The 19,521-nt window shown below is 39.3% G+C and overlaps 1 protein-coding gene across 1 annotated transcript; it reads right to left on the bottom strand.

Annotated features, from left to right (window-relative positions):
- Nucleotides 1-958: 958 nt before the first annotated feature.
- Nucleotides 959-19,217, bottom strand: WDR82 (WD repeat domain 82). The gene is made up of 9 exons (XM_069095566.1): nucleotides 18,984-19,217; nucleotides 12,815-12,912; nucleotides 10,142-10,208; nucleotides 9,166-9,265; nucleotides 6,816-6,932; nucleotides 6,117-6,272; nucleotides 5,767-5,836; nucleotides 4,183-4,325; nucleotides 959-2,633 (listed from the first exon to the last, which is right to left on the bottom strand). The coding sequence occupies exons 1-9, from the start codon at nucleotides 19,142-19,144 to the stop codon at nucleotides 2,604-2,606; spliced, it is 942 nt and encodes a 313-aa protein (XP_068951667.1). The 5' UTR covers nucleotides 19,145-19,217; the 3' UTR covers nucleotides 959-2,603.
- Nucleotides 19,218-19,521: the final 304 nt, after the last annotated feature.

Raw genomic sequence — 19,521 nt, 5'->3', positions numbered from 1 at the left:
GAAAGGGCAGATTTAGGTGATGTGGTCAGCAGTACTGACTAGAATTCCACCAGAGGCCATAAAAAAGGGTTTTTAGGCTCAAAAGAGCTTTGAACATGAGGAAAACTGGGAGATGCAGTGGTGAGGGTGTTTGGGACAATTTATAGATATGCTGGTGGGTATACTAGGCTGGGCCTTAGTGACCACAAAAACATAATCCCAACAATATTATTAAATATTCCCAATGGGAAGTTGACCTTTACAAAAAAAAAAAAGATATATATTTGGTTGGCCTAATTCTCACCAAGAGCTGGTGAGAATCCTTTCAATTCTACCTCCCATGCCCACCCCTGACTTCTTTTGAAATGTGACAGAGAACTCAGTCTCTCGACTTTCCTGGCATATACACCTCATCCCATAGGCAACCAGTGATTTTCCCTAAAGCTCTAACTCTACTGCTGTTTTAATTCCTCCCAAACACCTATGAACTGTGATTCTTTCTGTTCCCAAAGCAAAAAGACACCACTAGCATGAACCAAATAGTTATCTCTGCTGTACCTTTCATCTAACCATTAGAAAGGAAAAGAACCACATCTCTTGTTGAAGGTACATCAAGCAACGAAGGTGGCACATCAAGAAATGGAGGCACCCTCCCTTGTTAATAAACAATTAAATAAATTATAATTACTCCAGAACTGGAGTAACCTCACTCCTTGATTTCCTATTCAAACCTGGTGAATCAAGGACAGTAAGAGTCTAGTACATTTGCTTTTTAAAAAGCCAACCCACACTGCCTGCTGTAGATGACTTTCAGCTGAAATGTGCCCCTTCCAATCTAGCCCTAAAGAAGTAGTAGGGCAGGCCTTTCCACCACATACTGACTTCTACCCTTTAAAAAACACTCCCCTGACCACAGGAGGAACATACCTTTGTCTTCTTATTTACCCCTAAAGGAATGCAAAGAACACAGATACAAGCATTAAGTGTGCACAATATAATTAGCACATAGGCTATTTACAAACTGAAACCACTGGTTTGGGAATCACAATTTCTGAGACATTATCATGCAGAGTGACTTTTGTTCACACCACATGCGCAAAGACAGAATGGGCTAAAGTACAACAGGGATTAATACTGGAGAGGTTTCCACTATAAAGACTTGGAAAATACAGAATAATCACTCTTGTGAGCTTGCCAGTGATCACTTGAGGGAGCCAATCAATGGTCTCCAGGCGTAACCATACTTGTTCTCCAAGAAACAGAAAAAGGAAAAGAGGAAAAACTTTTTAACACTTGTGGCAACACTCTCAGGCAGAAAAGCAGGCTGTTCTTCCACTCAACGGTGAGAGCATTTCGCTGTGGCCCAGCTAAAGAACTGACAACACCAAGAATCAGTTGAGAACAAGACTATTGTACTAAAGCCTGATGTTACAATGTGTAGGTTTTTGTTTTAAAACAAAGGTGCACACACAGAGCTGAAATGTAAAATAAGAAAAAAGTCATATAAAAAGGCTAGACACTAACAAAAATACAAGCCCAGAATCAGCTTTGTGGGTTTGGGTGGCTGGAGATGGGGGTAGGACTATATGCAGGTTATTTACAGGACTTTTTTTTTGGGTGGGGGGAAGGAGGGTAGAGGAAAGAAAGCATCAGTGTAAACAATTTGGACTCATTCCACAATACTGGCCCACATGAAATAGTTATTGATTTCTAAAGTAAAAAAATAGGCTCCCACTCCCACCCCCAACCCCTCATAAATATGTACACACAAAAGATCATTGGACAGAGACAACCTGACTGTATCCCAGCTCAGCTGCCATTTGCTTACACAGGGCTGGCCCCCTGTCTGTAAGGAGGCAAGCCTCCTTGACTACTGGAGGCACTTGATCTGTTACCTCTTCACTTCTCCTTGGCCTATCTATGCTCCCCACGTCAGTGAGAAACAAACTGAACCAGGTTTGAGTTGGCCACACAACTAAATCCATACCTGGCACCCTCACCCTAACAGTCTGCAGAGTCCCTCGAGTTCCTTGCAAACCAAGACCTTACATAGCTCTGTCCTTCCCTCTGTACCTAGGACATCTGAACTGATTATTTTTAAACTTTTGGCACAGAAGAAACATGATGGCTATGGAATAAAGCCACAACAATACTGGGAAAATTCAATCATGACACATGCAGAGGGAAAAGGGGAAACTGCACTAGTACCTCAAAACCAGAACTAGATTTCCATGCATTTATGGGGACAGGGTGCAAGAAAGAAGATATGTGGAGTCAAGATTTTATAGGCTCCCTATACATTCAAAAGAGGAGGCTATGCCAAGGGTCCGCACTGATGCCCATGAGCCTGACACAGCTCACCCCTCAGGAGGAGCTTGATACAGGCCACAACTAGAAAATCTGGATCCAACTTCAGGTCTGCAGCACCAAGAGTCCTTTTGAAGGAATGCAGCAAAGGAGTTTTTTTTTGTTTTTTTTTTTAAAAAAAGGATGTACAGTGATGTCCATGGGAAGGGCTAGTTAGAAGGATGCTTCAGGTCAGGAGAACAACATAATCCCAATACTCAGTCCCTTTCCTCCTCTTATTGGCTGCCCTTCAAGGTGCAGACGCTGCTGACAAATGATCAGTCATCAATGGTAGGCAGCCAGAATGCCTGGAAGGAAAAGAAAATTATTTCAGTTCTAAGCAAAGGAGGATGGACAGTATAAGCCTGCTGTGTTTAGGACCAAAAGCTTCTGTAAAGCACAAAGGAAATGGAAAATCAATCTTCAACAACTCCTTTTCCTTTATAAAATAGGAAAGGTGAACTCCATGAGATCCCCAATAGTACTAACATTCTAGGATCCTTTTAGTAAGGAAAAGATGAATCACATTTGCAATACAATTTAAAGGCCTCTCTATAGGAGGTCCTCTAGTTCAACTCCTTCAATTTCTATTGAAGGAAACTAAGCCCAACGAGGGAAAGGTTCTTGTACTATACTGGGAGGATACAAACCCAAATAATGAAACAATCACCATTCACAAGGAGCTTGCTTACATTCTAATGAGGACCACAAAAAGTACATGTACCAATATACAAAGTAATGGACAGACTGGACAGCAAGACACTGGGCAGAATGGGAGAGAAGGAGAGGAACAGGGAAAGTTTCACACAAAAGATGTTCCTTCAACAACATTTACAAGGTCACATGTGGCCCTCTAGGTCCTCAAGTGCAGCCCTTTGACTGAATCCAAACTTCACAAAACAAATCCCCTTAATAAAAGTATTTTGTTCTGTAAAACTTGGGACTCAGTCCAAAGGCCACATGTGGCCCTGAGGCCACAGTCAGGGGATGCTGTGATGGTAGAAATGTCAGGATTCACTGAATGACTGGATTTGTGGGGTGAGGACTTTAATGTTAAAGTTACAAACTTGGAACTGTGGTATAGCAGAAAGCACTGAACTGGAAGTCAAGAGACCAGAGTTCAAATCCTCCCTCTATCACTAAACTCTAAGTATGTCAACGTCTGCTTCCTCTTTTGTAAAAGGAAAGGATTAGACTAGAAGAGATCCAATAGTACTGACATGCTAGGAATTTTGGCAAGGAAAAAGGGACAATATATGTCATGGGGTAAATTCTGTAGCAAAAATCCATGCCCTATTTCCCCAACTCAAGTTTGTAGGTAGATGTGGGAATAAAGCAGCAGTGTGCAGCTAGAAGAACTAAACTGCAGAGGTACTATTCTGTAGTAACACTGTTTGGGAAAGGTTAGAATTTTCCTTGAAGTTCACTAAAGGATTAGCAGTTGAAAACTTCTAGGGATCAAGAGAGCAGAGAGAAAGAACTCAATCTTAGACCAGGGATATATAGCTAAAGTAAGCAAGAAAGCAGAATGACCCAAAAGGATAAGGTTTCAGGATTCTTTCTACCCTTGGAGAGGTAATACATGGAAGCCAGGAAGAGAATGTGTAACACTTTACCCAACTCCTTGATAAAATGAAATGGCTTAATGTGAAACTATATATTATACACATGGAGAAAATAACATGTCTACACCAGTGTAAAGCAGGGGCTACTGGGGAAGAAGGGTACCATAGGAAATAAAAGAAAAGTAAAGCAATAAATCCCAGTGCCAGTATTCTTTGGAGAAGACCTACTCATGGGACCCAGCAGAAATCTTGTTTGGGATTTACTTGAAACTGTGCACTTTGCTATACTTACCATGTTAGAACATGCACTGGCAAAGGTCATGAACTTGGGATTGAACTGCAAACAGGTTATGGGACCAGTATGTTTCCCATCCAATACAGCCACCTTTATGCCACTTTCTCCATTCCAAACATGAATCTTACCATCATCAGAACCTAGAGATGAGGAAGTAAAAAAAAAAACCTGCATTAAATTCAAGATACATAGCAGTGGAAAAACACACAGAACAAAGTCTTCAGAAATCCTAGTCAGAAACCTCATTATAAGAGTTAATTTCCTGGTGCAAATGCAGAAAAGGCAATCACTGAAAGGAGTGCCTCATTAGATTTCTTGGTAATGTTCGGTCTCTATGAGGAAGGGATATTCAATTGCTAGAAACAAAAATTCCATCTGAAAGGGAGCATAATATCTATTACCTTTCTTACTTCACTGATTGGAATGATACCCCTTTTTATGCTGAATACTTACTTTACCTTGCTTGAAATTGTTACTTAAGTATAAAATCCAATACTATCTCTAAAATCTGTTATCATACTTCTACCAGCTGGGAAATTAGGCTTAACAGACTAAGCTGCACTGATAAAATCCATATCCAATTTACCTCTATGCAGCTGTAGCAAAACGGAAGAAGAATATAACACTTCAGAGTGTCTCCAAAGTCTCAGTGCAGTTAATAGCTTAAAACAGCAGTAAGACTTTGAGGACATACTATATTTTGGCTTTCAGATTCTATATTCTATTATGAACATCCTAGCTAATTCTCATTAACGACAGGCAAATGGTTGAGACCAAGTAATAAGTTATACTTTTCTAAAAATTCACAGTGTTTGTAAGTAAAACACTGGTAGCAACTTTGGCAAAGATCAAATTTTGTTAAAAAAAAAATCTATCCAGGGAACAAGATTAGCATCCCACATGTAGGTCTTGGGAGGGAGGGATAATTGCACTCTGGTGAAGTCACTGGAACCCTTCTTCAAATAATGTTTTTAAAAGCATAAAATATAATACATCAAATTATAAGGGAAACCAATTATACTGAAAAACAGTTATTACAATATTAAAACCATGTTAGGATCCCCTGCTTTTCTCAATCTACACCTAATAAGAATCCTCTCTAAAATAAATCTATCTGAAAAGCAATCATCTAGGTTTTGCTCCAAGACTTCTGATGAAGTCTGTCCCTAGAGCAGTCCATTTGCTTCTGGACAGTTGTTAACCGAAGCTGTTAGTTGTTCCTTACAGTAAGTTTAAATTTATCTCTTTGCAGCTTCCACCCATCAATCTTCATTCTGCCCTCTGATACAGGACAAATATAATCCCCATCTATGAGACAGTCCTCAAAGAGAACTGGAAATAATTATCATGTCCCGTCTCCTCCCCAACCCCCCACTCCCAGCAAGTCTTTTCTAGGCTAAACACCACTGGCCTTGCTAAAATTTGGTGCATGCCCAGATCATAATAGTTCAGATGTAGTCTGATCAGTACATAAAACATTTCCATAAGTGATCATTAATATCGTTTTAATAATTAATGGACTACTAGAGGAATTAAATGCTAAAAGTTACAAAAGTCAAAGAATATGAGTAAATATCTTACCAATCATAATAAACTGAGAATCTGGAGTGAAGGAGGCTTCCAATGTGACAGCTTTACTGTTGTTATACCCCTAAAATACAAGGACAAAATAACTGTTTTCTTGTAATAAATTTAAAACAAACCAAAAAAACCCAACTATAACCATCATCCAGGACAGTTGAACAACTTTTCTCTTGACCCCACCTCCTGCCTGTTCCCAGTCCTTTACAACCCATGTTCTATGGACATGAGGTGAAGGGATAGGGTTCTTATTCTCCACAATCCAGCTAAGAGAAGGCAGCCAGCTCACCTCTCAATAAGAATACAGCCTGGAGAGAAAACAGTTTGCAATTTCAAGACTTTAAACTTACCCCAAATGTATGCATTACTGCTCCCTTAAATGCATCAATCAGGCGGATGAAACTGCCATTGGTAGATATAAGGATGAGCTTGCCATCATTGCTGAACTTTAAGCCTGTCCACTCACAGTTCCTATCATACTGCATTTTGAAGGTAGCAAACGGCCCCTTCAAATGGAAAAAGAAAGGCAGATTCATAAGGTAGCATGGGAACACCAAAATTACTTTTGATAATGAACCCTTGGCGACTTATAATTCCTTTCTGGCCAAAAACAGTAACTCACATTTACATAGTTAGAGAATATAAATATAAGCCCCATCTTACACAGATATTATGAGAAAAGCCAACTGTCACACAGAGGGCAGAAATGGACACAGAAAACCTGGGTTTGTATTAGAAGTACAATGGTCTTTCCAACAGACCAAAATGCTTTTTAAGATCCAAAAACGAGAGCATATCTTATATGTCCTCTTGTCCAGTCAATGTATACAAGTGTTAAAATCCAGATTTCAGAAAGTTACATAAGTTCCAGATAACAGCTACTTGATGGTGGTTCAAAACAAGAGAAACTGAACAGTCACAAAGGAAGATGCCTATACTAAAACGAGTTAGCATTCACTACTTAATTCTACTATCCTCCTCTACTTCCTCCAAATTTCACCCTAAACAAAGGAAATGTTGAGATAGAATGAAAAATATCAACACGTTACCTTATCAAAGGAGCGAAGATCATAAAGTTTAACCATTTCAGAATTGACACCAGCAGCAAAAATTAACCCTTCTGGGTCAAAAGAACAAACAGGTTTTCCTTGAAGATGCATTAGGCCCTATAAGATAGACATTTTAAAAATCCACAGGAAGCTATTTTGCTTAAATTAATGAAGATCACAGACCCATGGGGCACAGAATAGTTACCTTGGATAATGTTTACCTCTTGATAACCTGAGATTTGGGGGGAGGTACATAGAGAGTAGTTACAACCTTAAGATTTGACATTCATTCTTTTTTATAGAATGAACATGCATAAGAATTCAGACTTTAGGGGCAGCTAGGTAGCACAGTGAATAGAGCACCAGCCCTGGAGTCAGGAGGACCCGAGTTCAAATTCATCCTCAGACACTTGACACACTAGCTGTGTGACCTTGGGCAAAACACAACGCCAATTGCCCTGCCTTACCCCCTCCAACAACAACAAAAAAAGAACTTAGACTTTATGTAGGCTACCAAATACAGCTGGAATTGAACACTGATCACCATCAGGATATTGATCCAAGGTCCTAGGAAATCCCAATTAAGAAAATGTGCACTGACAGGACATAGCATACTGTACAACCCTTACTGGGTTTAGAGTTCTCTTCTTTGTTGCCAGTTCTAACCATAATCATCATCCAGGAACCTCAAAATAAGGCTGTCATTATTAGGAGAATTTTTACAATTTTCTTTTATCATTCAGGACTGCTGCTATTGAAATTAAGGTAAACTAAGGCACAAAGTTCTGAGCATATTCAATTTACTGGTAAAACTAGCAATTAACAGAAGAGGGGGTGGCCAGGTAGCACAGCGAGTAAGAGCACCAGCTCCAGTGTCGGGATGACCTGGAGATCGAATCCCAGGCTCAGACACTTAGCACCTACCCAGAAACACCTGGCTGTGTAACCTTGATTAAGTTACTTAACCCCGATTGCTTAAAAAAAAAAAAACAATAGAAGGGGTCTCTCAACTTCTCAGTCAGTCAAAAGACCACAAGACAGGTCTTACTAGCCTTCATATAATTTTGGGAAGTGCAAGAGAACAAAGAACAGGAAGCATAAAACAATATGATTGGTTACAAAGTCTGAAATCTGATAGATGATGGAAAACAACATGATTGGATGGAAGTCAGGAATGCAGAACTATCCCATCCTGTTGCTATGGAAAGCTCATTGGTAGTGTCCACCTGCATGGCTAAAAGGCCAGACTTTCTTGAAGGACAGCCAGCTTTGCAGGAATAACAGATTTCCTGGAACCCACTTGCATCTTGGAAGGCTTGTTAGTGAGATAACAGATCTCCCTTAATTGTATGGGGGCAGAAGATGTGTAGAGACAAATACATTTCTTTGAATTAAGGTGATTTATAGGACAGCTTAGTTTAGAGAGGAAAGCTGAACTTCTGAACTTAGTAATTCAAGAGATTTAAGGCAGTGGCTTAGGCAATCTTACAACACAGTGGGAGCAATACAGAATAGAATCAATTACAAAGTGGAATCAGAATCAATTTGATTTTCTTAGGATTTAGGCAGATTTTGGCTAACTAAAAGTCTGCTTTCATATTAACCTCACTGACTAAAACCTACCTCACAGGATGTAAGAATTTGATTAGAGCCTTAAAAACTCCTTAGGTAAGAAGAAAAAAAATCTCAACTATCCCGACTCCTTGGCAACATGTAAATCCTCCTTCTCCATTAGTCCAAACCCTCTAAATGTAGTTTAATCTGAAATTTGACTTAGTTTACCTACAGACTTTGTTTGGTGACATTGTTTCCTTAAGGGGATATATGAGATTATGACTGCTTAAATTTGCTCAACTTTTTATGACAAGTATGGGATTATGGATCTTTTTTTTTTTTTACTTTCATGGTCTAAGAGGAATGTACAAGATTGCAATATGTTAAAGTACTATTTATCACTCAGATGTAATTTTGCCTACAAGAAGCCTGGAGTCCTAAAGATTGCTCAGGTTTTCTTTGAGTCTGAACCTATGTTTGAGTATATAATAAAACCTAGGTTAGGTTACCTTTACAATTTCTGGATTGTGGTAAATATATATTTGGTAGGAGTTATCCACCACATCATTAACTCAGAGAAGAGGTATTTCTCACATCAACCAATATACCAGGAAATATAAATTTTGTTTAAAAATGTTTAAAACTCTTGAAACTTAAGAGAAACCATTCTGTAAAGTCTTCTAACTCAAAGTCCAGTTCCAAAGCAAACTACACTAAATAATGTACTAAAACCTACATTTCATCAAAGTTCTGATTAACAACAGACTCCTGGGACCTGTCAATTCTTATGATTTACCTGGCAGTTAGGAGATCGAAGATCCCAGAGTCGGATGGTTTTATCCAAGGACCCAGAGATGAAAGTGTCATCTATTGGTGACATGGACAAGGCTACCACCCTGAAATACATCCAAGACAAATGCAATTCATGGAAAAAAAGGGAGAAGTAAATGTAATCAAGCTTCAAATCATTGTCAGAGTAAATCTACCATCCTTCTCCAAGACCCTATAAACCCACTCTACAAACAGAGCAAAGAACAGTGATGAATAACAACAATAAAAGTTAGCATTTTGCAAACCTTAAAGTATTACATAAATGCCAGTTCTTATTAGTATTATTAAGAACTATCTTCACCCGTACTTTGGGCAGAGACAAGGAAAGCCAAGCAAATTTTTATAAAGCAATCTCATATGCAATTTAGGAATATACATGGTCATAAACACCTAAATTTTTAAAATCTATGTGACCCTCGGCAAGTCATTTAACATCTCTCAACCCCAATGTCCTCATCCATAAAAGGGAGATAACAATAGCAACTATCTCACAAGGCTGTCATAAGGTTCAAAGGAGACACACCACACACACACACACACACACACACACGTCTATGCAAAATTTAAAGCACTCAATAAATGCTTACTTTTATTATTTATCTGTATTAGTAATACATGGAGAGATACCCAAGTTCTGCCAATCAAAGAAAATCCCACCTGCTTTAAGGTTTTCAAATGAACAGGTGTACATGCACACAAAGATTTAAAAAAACCCCACTAAATAAAAAGAGCTTCTCCAGCTCAGACACTGGACATATACTTATTATGTTATGTAACCTCGATGCTACAGAAGACACTGCTAAATGCAGACGACTGGTGAAGAACCAGAAAGCACACAAGGTGAAACAATATTTTTCTAAACTAAAGGACAACTCTTTTCCTACTTGCTTCACTAGCCTAAGAATTCTGCAAGAATCTTGCCCACTTCTTCTGGGTCTTACCTCTTGTTGTGTCCAGGGAAATACCGGATGTATTTGTTATCATGCAAGGACAGGTAGCGGATTGTATCTGAAAGCACACAAAGTACCAAAGTAATATCCTCAATCAGCTGAGAAGTTACTGGGCCCTTTCTTTGCAATTTGAAAAAGATGCAAAACTAATTCATGGCCAAAAGACCTAAATTCTTTTTTAAAATTGTCATCTTGTTTCCACATGTCTTTATCCATAAAATTCCCTCCCTGAAAAAGTTACCTCCTTTAGTATAGAACATCCAGACTGACTATAAATGCATGGTCTGCACCCATAGGTGCAAAGAAGTGAGGGAGAAACATTTATTTGCCCATCTTGATCAGAAGACTCTTAAGAACACAAAAATGTCATGTGAAATTTCTGAAATGCTAGGTTATGGTGGGCAAGAAAAGCAACTTGACAATTTCTCATTTAAAAAATTCTTGGCAAATAAAAACTGCTGATAGCATTTGGTATAGAGTTCAAAAAATAATTTCCCAGTCTTTGCTTCTGGAAAGTAAGCTGGACCTTCTTAGATTAAAAAAAGATTCATCCAAACATTAGCTACTATGTATAAATTCCGGCATAAAACTTTTTACTGGGTATTAGTACACAAGGAATCTTGGAACGTCAAAATTTAAAAGGACTTTAGAAAATGTCTATGTCCAAATTCTTCATTTTAGAGAAGACTCTTAAGTCACCTAGCTAAGTCTATGGCAGAATTTGAATTAGAACCATGGTTTTCAGAATCTTAGTAGTCTTTCCCCAATACCATATAATAAGCAGATAGACTTAGTTTTTCTTCATTTGTTCCCAAACAGGCTAATGATAAACACCAAAGAATTAAAATCCTAAATGTTTGTGGGAAAATAAGCTTATCCTTTAATATAACAAATCCCCTTCATTTGAAAAACAGAAAAGGAGTGAAACAATGGAAAGAAGACTTATGAGTCATAAGAGACCTTTAGGTAAACAGGGACAACTGGTGAAAAAGTCTATAGAAAATGATAGTCTAGAAAAGATATTCACGAACAAGACGAAAGATGCTAGAAAAAGGTACCCAGTACAATGGAATACAAAGTCATTTTAATCTCGTAACCAACTACGAGGGGCAAGTGATATCTTCAAAGAATTTTCTTTTCATTATGTCCTTAATGTTTCTAAATATTTCAACCACTGCTTGATAATGCTATCTACTTATAACCTATGTGACAAACAGCTAGGCCTAGGAGCTATGTTATAATCTTAGTTTAGTAAGTGCAATGCATTTATGGACTAGTAATATTTTCAGTACTTTTACCTACCCACAAAGAATCATTAGATCCTTTTTCTGTTAGAAAGAGAATTACCTGGTTTCACAGAGGAAGGCAGGAAGACTGTCCCCATGCTCTGCTACAAACCACTGTTGGTGGCAGTGCTCTGTCCCTGGCAAGGCAGTGGCCTGTACAGTTATCTCCTGTACCGGGTGGTATCATAGACCCTCAAACTGTACAAACTACTACCTCAGCCTGGAATCAGGCAGAAGGAAACAGGGTTGAGGCTGGAGCTCTTCATGAAGAACAGGGGGAAATTAGGGTTACAAGAAAGGCAGCATCCTTAAAGTACAAAACCAGCAAGGTATCTTCTTTAACTTGGAGCCTAGATAAGAAGTTTTATATACATGTCTCCTCATTGCATATAAGGAGGATTTTCAAATCAGGAGAAAAAAAAGCCCAAGAGGAAAAACTCCCAATTCATTCAGTTTGCAATTAAACATTATTTCCTGTGAAGTGAATCCTAATTATTCGTTCTTGGCTCAACTGCACTGGCTACACTATTTACTTAGAAGACTACCTATATAATGAAGTCAGCAAGCTTAGAGACAAAGATACTCACTACGTCAATTTATATACAGGGAAGTCTCCTAAAAATGACACTCCCACCCACCTACCCTCAAAATAAAGCAGATTTACAGGTATAACTAAGATAGCAATTTAAACAACTCTTATTCAGTGATGCACTGGAGTACATGCCCTAAGCTAACAAGTAGACTGGCTAGGAAAGCAGAAATAGCTATGATAACCAAATACTAGTCACTCCTTCTAATGAGGAAAACCTACACTAAGTGAGAAAGTTTAAACTGAGACCCAGCCCACCTAGCATAGGAAAAAAAAACAACCCAGAAATTTGGTTATCGGTTAAAACAACCTATCCAATCCTAGATGACTATGGCCTGTAGCTTTAACTAAAAAGGCATTATCAAGTGTGAATCCACTAAATCCTTCTTGAACGATTTTCTTCCTGTACATTACCTTGTGTATAAAGTAGTTGCTTTTCTCTATGCTAACCCTACCATTTAAAATTAACCTGCCCCTTGAGGCTATTCCTCCTGGTTTCTCTAACCCATCCCTAATTTCAAGTTATGACATACACATCAACCTTTGTGTTCAAGGAACTTCTAAAGTAAAAGCTGTTACTTGTTTCTAGTTTCCTTTCAGTTTATATGGCTGGAATAATAAGTTCTATCAGAATGCATTTAGTCCAAGCAAAACTTTCAATTTATTCTTATGAAAATGTAAATTTTAGGCATTGTTTTATAAGGAATATGGGGGGGGGGGGGGGTTGAGAGAAGTAGTAGGCAGTGGTCATAAACATCTGGAAAAAAAAAAAAGGAAAAGTTTACTTACCATCTATTTTGTTAGAACTATACACAACAGTGTTTGCTGCATGTGTGTATCTGATTAGGTCCACTCCATACTTCTTACTGTACAGTGTTCTCTTTGGTCTGAGAAAATAAAAATAAAGAAATCCCAGAAAGGGAAAATTATACAAGCTCTATTACTAAACAAACTAACTCACAACATTATAGAGCACCACCATTAAATGTACAGGCACCAGAGTTTAGCTGGTGATTGTTTGTGGAACATAGAATACTTACAACCTTAATATAAATTGGGAAAAATGGAAATATACCCTATATTGGGTTCTTTCATCTCAGTTTAATGTGTCAAATGACAAGTTAATTAAAAAATAATTTAATGGATTCTCTCTTTAATTCCTGGGAAGAAAAAAAAACCCAAGTTGCTTTAAAGAATTTAACCAGTTTGTGGGGCAGCTAGGTGGCACAGTGAGTAAAGCGCCGGCCCTGGAGTCTGGAGGACCCAAGTTCGGGTCGGCTTCAGACACAACACCCACACACAAAAAAACTAGCCCTGTATCCTTGGGCAAGTTACTTAACCCCAATTGCCCTCAAAAAGGCAAAAAAAAAAAATTAACCAGTTTGGAATAAAGGCAAAAACCAACAACCAGATACAAAGAATTTCCCCAAACACAGAGAAAATAAATAGAATTGAAAGATTCTCAGTTATTTCTTAAAACTACCTTTTTTTAGTGGGGAAAAAAATAATGCCCTGGTTCAGACATACAGAAAGAAAAGAGGCACTTTTCTCTCAAGAGCAGGGCAGCGGTCTATAAAAACTGGATTTAGAAGCAGGGCTTTGTAACCATTGTTAGCATTTCTTAATGGAATCTGCCTTGAATGGCGAACTATAGCTGTCCTACAATTACAATACAGTTTTTTAAAAAATCAGACTTTTTTTAAGGCTTTCCAAAAACTGATTTCTATAGAAGTTTAAAGTCACTTTTTTCTTGATTTTCCAACTACACAATGGAAGAATCATGCCCCTTTAACATAGCAAAAAGGTATAATCAACTGAAGCTGGTTATTAAACTTCCCATACAGTTTCTGCAGAACATGATAGCTGAATTTGGTAACAATCTCATTTCACTGAAAAGCACTCTAAAAACATTTCTAAAGTTAGCAAAGCTACTTAATACTTTTGGTCAATTCTTTTCCCTTGACAGCTTCACCAAAGGTGATCCTAGGCAAAGTCATTCTCATTCATAGAGGTTCAAGATGACCAATCCAAGAACTATACAAAATAATCTTATGAACATAAAACTATGTTTACTAATCTTTGCAATCTATGAGAAAATCTTGTTCAATCATTTTTTGCTATGAGAATGGGAGGCCAAAGAATATGACATTACTGTATGCCATAAAGATTTTATTATCCAAGTTTCAACGAAACAAGAAATTGTGACCCTATAGTTGAATTAACTGTTTCACTCCTTTCACAACTCCCCACCAGACTAACTCACCCTACACAAAATTTTATCTACATTAAATTTTTCCCCATCCCCTTTCCTTTCTGCCTCTACCCCTCTCCAACAACTGAAAGAACTGCATCACCTCTAAATTTACGTTATTCATTTTTATCCATCTAGCCTCCTCTACCAGATCAAGATCATATGCTCTCTGAAAACTGGTCCTATGTGCAATTGTCTTGCACATAAAAATAGTTTAATAAAAAAAAATCTGTTGGATGAATGGAAATATTTTAGTTTCAGTCTGCAGGTGAGTTCTATATTAGTATAGCTAAACTACTGAGAATATTGGATTTGGGGTCAAATGACCTAGGTTAAAATCTTAGTTCTGTCATTATTTGACACTGCAAGTCATGTAACTTTCTGGGCCCGTTTCCTCATCTATAAAATGAAGAGATTGTACTAGATGACCTCTAAATTCTCTTCCATCTCTAAATTTATGATCCTACTGAGCATAACCAAAAAAGAGGGAAAGAGGGAGGGGAGAGGGTGATATTTTCCCTCATTTATAAAAATGTCTGGAGGTTGGGCTGACAGAGCATAAGGCCAGATACCCATTTTATGAAACACTTAAAAAGACCACAGAAATTAGTAAAGTGTACCAGTGATATGACACTATATAGCAAAAAGCAAGTCAATTTTTACCAGTCTTCAAATGTGACATCACCAATAAACAAATGCTCACTGGGTACCCAAAATATACTCCAAACCATATAAAATATGAATGGGTTGTACTTATCAATCTGATTCAGCAGGCCCTTATAGGAAGCAAGTAGCTTTTTGAAGGGGCAGTTAGGTGGCGCAGTAGCCAGAGCATGGGCCTAGAGTCAGGAAGAATAAGTTCCAATGTGCTTTTAGACATTTACTAGCTGTGTGACTGTGGGCAAGTCACTTAACCCTGTTTGCCAGTTCCTCATCTGTAAAATGAGCTGGAGAAGGTCAGTATCTTTGCCAAAACCACAAATGAGGTCACAAAGGCTTAGGACCGAACAACAAGGCTTTCTGGGGGAAGAAAACAAAAATTAATCTTAGGAGTATCAGGCAAACTTAGTTATAGCTTGAGTAATGGGCAGCTTTATCTTCATTTAGTCTCTCTCTCTCTCTCTCTCTATATATATATATATATACATATACATATGTATATGGTAGTGAGAATATAAGCAATTTAGCATCTATGTGAAAGAGATTTATGTAACTACAACTTTCAGTTTCCACACCTAGACATGGTAGACTTTCTCACACCTACGAAGAAAGCTACTATGGAAATGAAACAGCAGCTGCAAATAGGTTGTTTACATTTATATATACATTTTACATTACTGTCCTTGTTGGGGGTGGAGGGCAGAGATGGCAGGACAAAGAAACATTTCCAAATTTGATAAGTATACCTAGTCTGAAGTAAAGATTAGTTTCCTTTCTTTAAAAGTTCTATTTTTTTACACACAAGTCTTTTTCCACATATATTCCAACCCACCCTCCCTTATAACTATCAGTATAACTATAATTATAAGCAACTCTTTTGACATCCTATACAACACTCTGTGACAGTACCCCTCAGCAAGATTAGTTTCTGATTACATCAGTTATAGGTGATCTTTATGATGCTCACTCATTTAGGAAAGCCACTATACAGACTTTATAATATTTCAGACTACGAATTAAGAAAATAATGTAATAATAAGGTTCAGTGAAGAGGTTAGGTATGCATTTAATTATATCTTCTTGGTAGAATATGTAAGAAGGGTTAAGTTGGAAGGGAGATGTGAGAGCTCCAAGAAAATAGTGGAGTGGAATTGTTTAACTTCTCTGGGATTCATTTTCCTCAATCAATAAAATGAGAGGACTGGATAAATGACCTTTAAGGTTTCCCCTACTCTAAGGTAATTCTGCATAAAAAATGAGCATTACCCACATGAACACAAGTTCTTTGAAAGTGAAATCATTCAATGATCAGATCCTGTTTTTTAATTTGTCTGAAGAATTTTGAATGTATTTTGTTTTAGCATTATCTATGTCAGATTGTTCCTCATTAGACAAAATGTGAGGACAGCTGAGATTGTTTCTTATCTAAACTTTAAGTTACCACAGGATAGTACAGTGCTCTAGATTGGAGCTTCTTAACCTGGATTCTGTGAACTTTTAAAAAATCAATCTTGTAACTATATTTCAATACAACTGTTTCCTTTGTAATCCTTGTTCTTTTACTTTATGCATTTATAAAAAACATGATTCTGAAGAGTCCATAGGCTTCATCAGATATTGCCAAAACTAACACCAAAAAAGTTCAGAATCATGTTTTACAAAAATAAGCGCCCTAATAATAAAACGTGACTGTTAAAGGATGAAAAATCCATGAGGAAAATTCAAATTCATGATAATCAAGAAAATGCTTAGCAATTGGTACTTGTTTTAATCATTTTTCTATTTCTAAACTAAGTCTTAACAGCTTAGAGGAAAGGTAAAGTATACTGATGTATTAAAAACTTTTTATCCTCCTGATATACAATGAGAAAAAACTAATCTTTCTCAAGCTTTAGCAACTTGGACTCATACCAAGATTCAGAAGAGACCTTTTCAAGATGGTCCATTCCAGTCTTCTGATTTTTGTGAGAGATCTGAGGCCCAGAAAGTTTAAGTAGCTTCTGGGGCAAGGTTACACAACTAATGGGCAGCAGAGCAGAGATAAGAGTGTGGCTCTTTTCAATCTCATACTATCCCAAAGTCATTAAGTTATTAAGGGTTTGGGAAAGGAAAGAATAATGAGTAAAGAAATTCATGCAATGCACTGCAAATCAGCTGACAAGTCACTCAAAAACAAGCATTCAAAAGACTATTATAAAGTTTACTTGATTACTTCCAACAGACCCAAAAGGTGACCTTTTGGTTCTACTTCCAACAGAGAAAAATAATCCAAGCACAGAAAGCTATTAAATCCCTTCATTCAAACTTATCTGCATATCTCAAGCAGCTTCTCTGACCCAAAGTTCACTCAAGGATACAGACAAGGGCAAAGGAATGAATACCTACTAGTGGTCCCTCAACTAACTTTTGATCAGTCATTGAGAATTTTTGGTCCACAAAGTCTACTATCAAAGGCTACTCCACAGTCCAAATTAAATCTGTTTCTCCACACCATTTTACAATAGCAATCCATTAGCAGACTTTTCAACAATATTACTACCAAAGTCTTTTTTAAAAGCTGTAACATAAAAATGCTAAAAATTGAGGTTCAGAGTAAGGAAAAAAATACACCTCACATAAATTAAATAAATACCGGACAATCCAAAAACTATCTTAGACCACAAAAATCACAAAAAGGTCTCATTCCCAGAAACACAGAGTTTGAGACAACAGAAACTGAACATACTAAATAAAATAAAAGTCTAGGAGAACTATAGAGAAAAAGTAAACGGGAAAGTTTGTACCCAGAATGTAAGTAAGTAAAAGCTGAGTATTACCAGTCTTGATCATTAAGATTTAGGAAAGACAAAACTGCATCTCACCAGGGTTGCACATAGAGGAAGCAATAAAGTTCATTATCACAGTATTTGGCACAAGAGGTGTGGAAGCCTGGTAGGAGTACTAAGTATGAGAAATGGAGCATTTATATTAAAATTAAGACAGACCAGCCAAGTTCCCTTGTGTAAAGCAGAACCCCCCGCAAAAAAAAACCTAACCAAAAAACCCAACCCCCACTCATACCACCACACCCAGAAAACAAAACATCAAACATTAAAAGACAAGTTTAAAGTAGCATAAAGAGTTCTCCATAAAAGACTATTCTCCTTCACAAAAGAGCCGAAAAAAAATCATACCATTATAAACTGGAATTATTAAGAATGTGCTGATTCGGTAAGAACTGAGTGAGGAAGTTGAGTGGGCAGGGGTTATAAAACACAGCCCAAAGTTTAACTGAGGTCACTCGGGATGTGACCAAAAGCTCACATTGTTTAAAGAAAATCAACATGTTTTCCCAATCTTCGTGCAACAGCTTGCTGAGTCTTTCCCCCCCTTTATAAAGCAGTAACCGAAATATTAAAGAGACTCTCTGCTCAGTGACTGCTCAAAAGTGACCGGGACGTTTAAAACGTCCAGGTGGAGTCGGTCCGAAAAGGCACCCAAAGGATGAGGTTGAAAGCACCGGGCCAGTGCAAAAGTGTAATGGGGCCAAAGGGGGGCAAGCCCCACATTCCCGTCACGTCAAAGGTCAGATCCCGACCCGAGAAGAGAGCAGAAAGCTTCCTCCTGGGATGAAAAACGCGGTGGATGCAGCGGAAGGGGCAAAGGTTTGGGGATCCGACGTGTGACCTTGGCCAAGTCACTTCCCCAGGCGAGACCGTTTTACTCTTCCAACAAACACTCGGAAGGAGGGGAGAACTCTTGTTTATTGCGGCATAATGGGCGGCTTTTCACCGTATGCACTTAGAGATGTTACCATGGGAAGGGGCCCCTGACACACAAAAAAGGCTGCCAGTTCCCGAACGGGGCCATCTCCGGAAAGCCCCGCGAACAGATGGGACGAGACACGCGTGGATGCACCCCGCGGATCGGGCAGGCCGGGCACGGCCTCAGTTTCCCGGAGGCGTCCCGGGGGATCAAAGCCCGCTGCCACGCGGCTTTGGGGCCGGCGGGGATGGCCGGGGCGCGGGGCGGCTCGAGGCCTCCTCGGGCCGGGGGCGGCTCACTCACTTGCCCTCCTGACAGTCGTACAGGACGATGGAGTCGTCGTCGCTGCTGGAGATGACCGTCTCGCCATTGGGGCTGAAGTCGAAGCAGTTGATCTTGTCCGAGTTCTCCCGGAACACCTTGGCCACGCGGAAGCTCCGCAGCACGATGTCCGTCAGCTTCATGGCGCCGGGGCCGAGCCGGGAGGCGAGGAGGCCGCGGCGGGGTCAGGGGCGGGGAGCGCCGGAGGAAGCGGCGGCGGCGGCGGCGGCGGCGGCGGCGGCGGGAAGGAGGGAGGGTGGCCGCGAGGGCCGGGGGAGGCCGGGGCGGGGCCCCCGGGGGAGGCGAGGCGACGTCCTAGGAGAGTCGGGGCGACTGGCTCGCTGTCCCCGTCCTCGTCTCCTTCCTCGTCGTCGTCGTCGTCGTCGTCCCTCGGCCTGGGCCGCGAGGCTTCTTCTCACGGGCTCCTCAGGGCAAGCCGGCGCGGCTCCGGCTCATTGTGTCCGCCATTTTGGGGCGAGAGGCAGAAGCAGGGGGCGCGGGGGCGCGGAACCACCGCCGC

This window comes from Petaurus breviceps, unplaced genomic scaffold (genome assembly GCF_028583685.1).
Source record: "Petaurus breviceps papuanus isolate PSGF00001 unplaced genomic scaffold, PetGlider_PUasm1.0 227, whole genome shotgun sequence".
Taxonomy (NCBI): Eukaryota; Metazoa; Chordata; class Mammalia; order Diprotodontia; family Petauridae; genus Petaurus; species Petaurus breviceps.
Note: the sequence above shows the minus strand (reverse complement) of the source record. Positions and strands in the feature narration are given on the sequence as shown.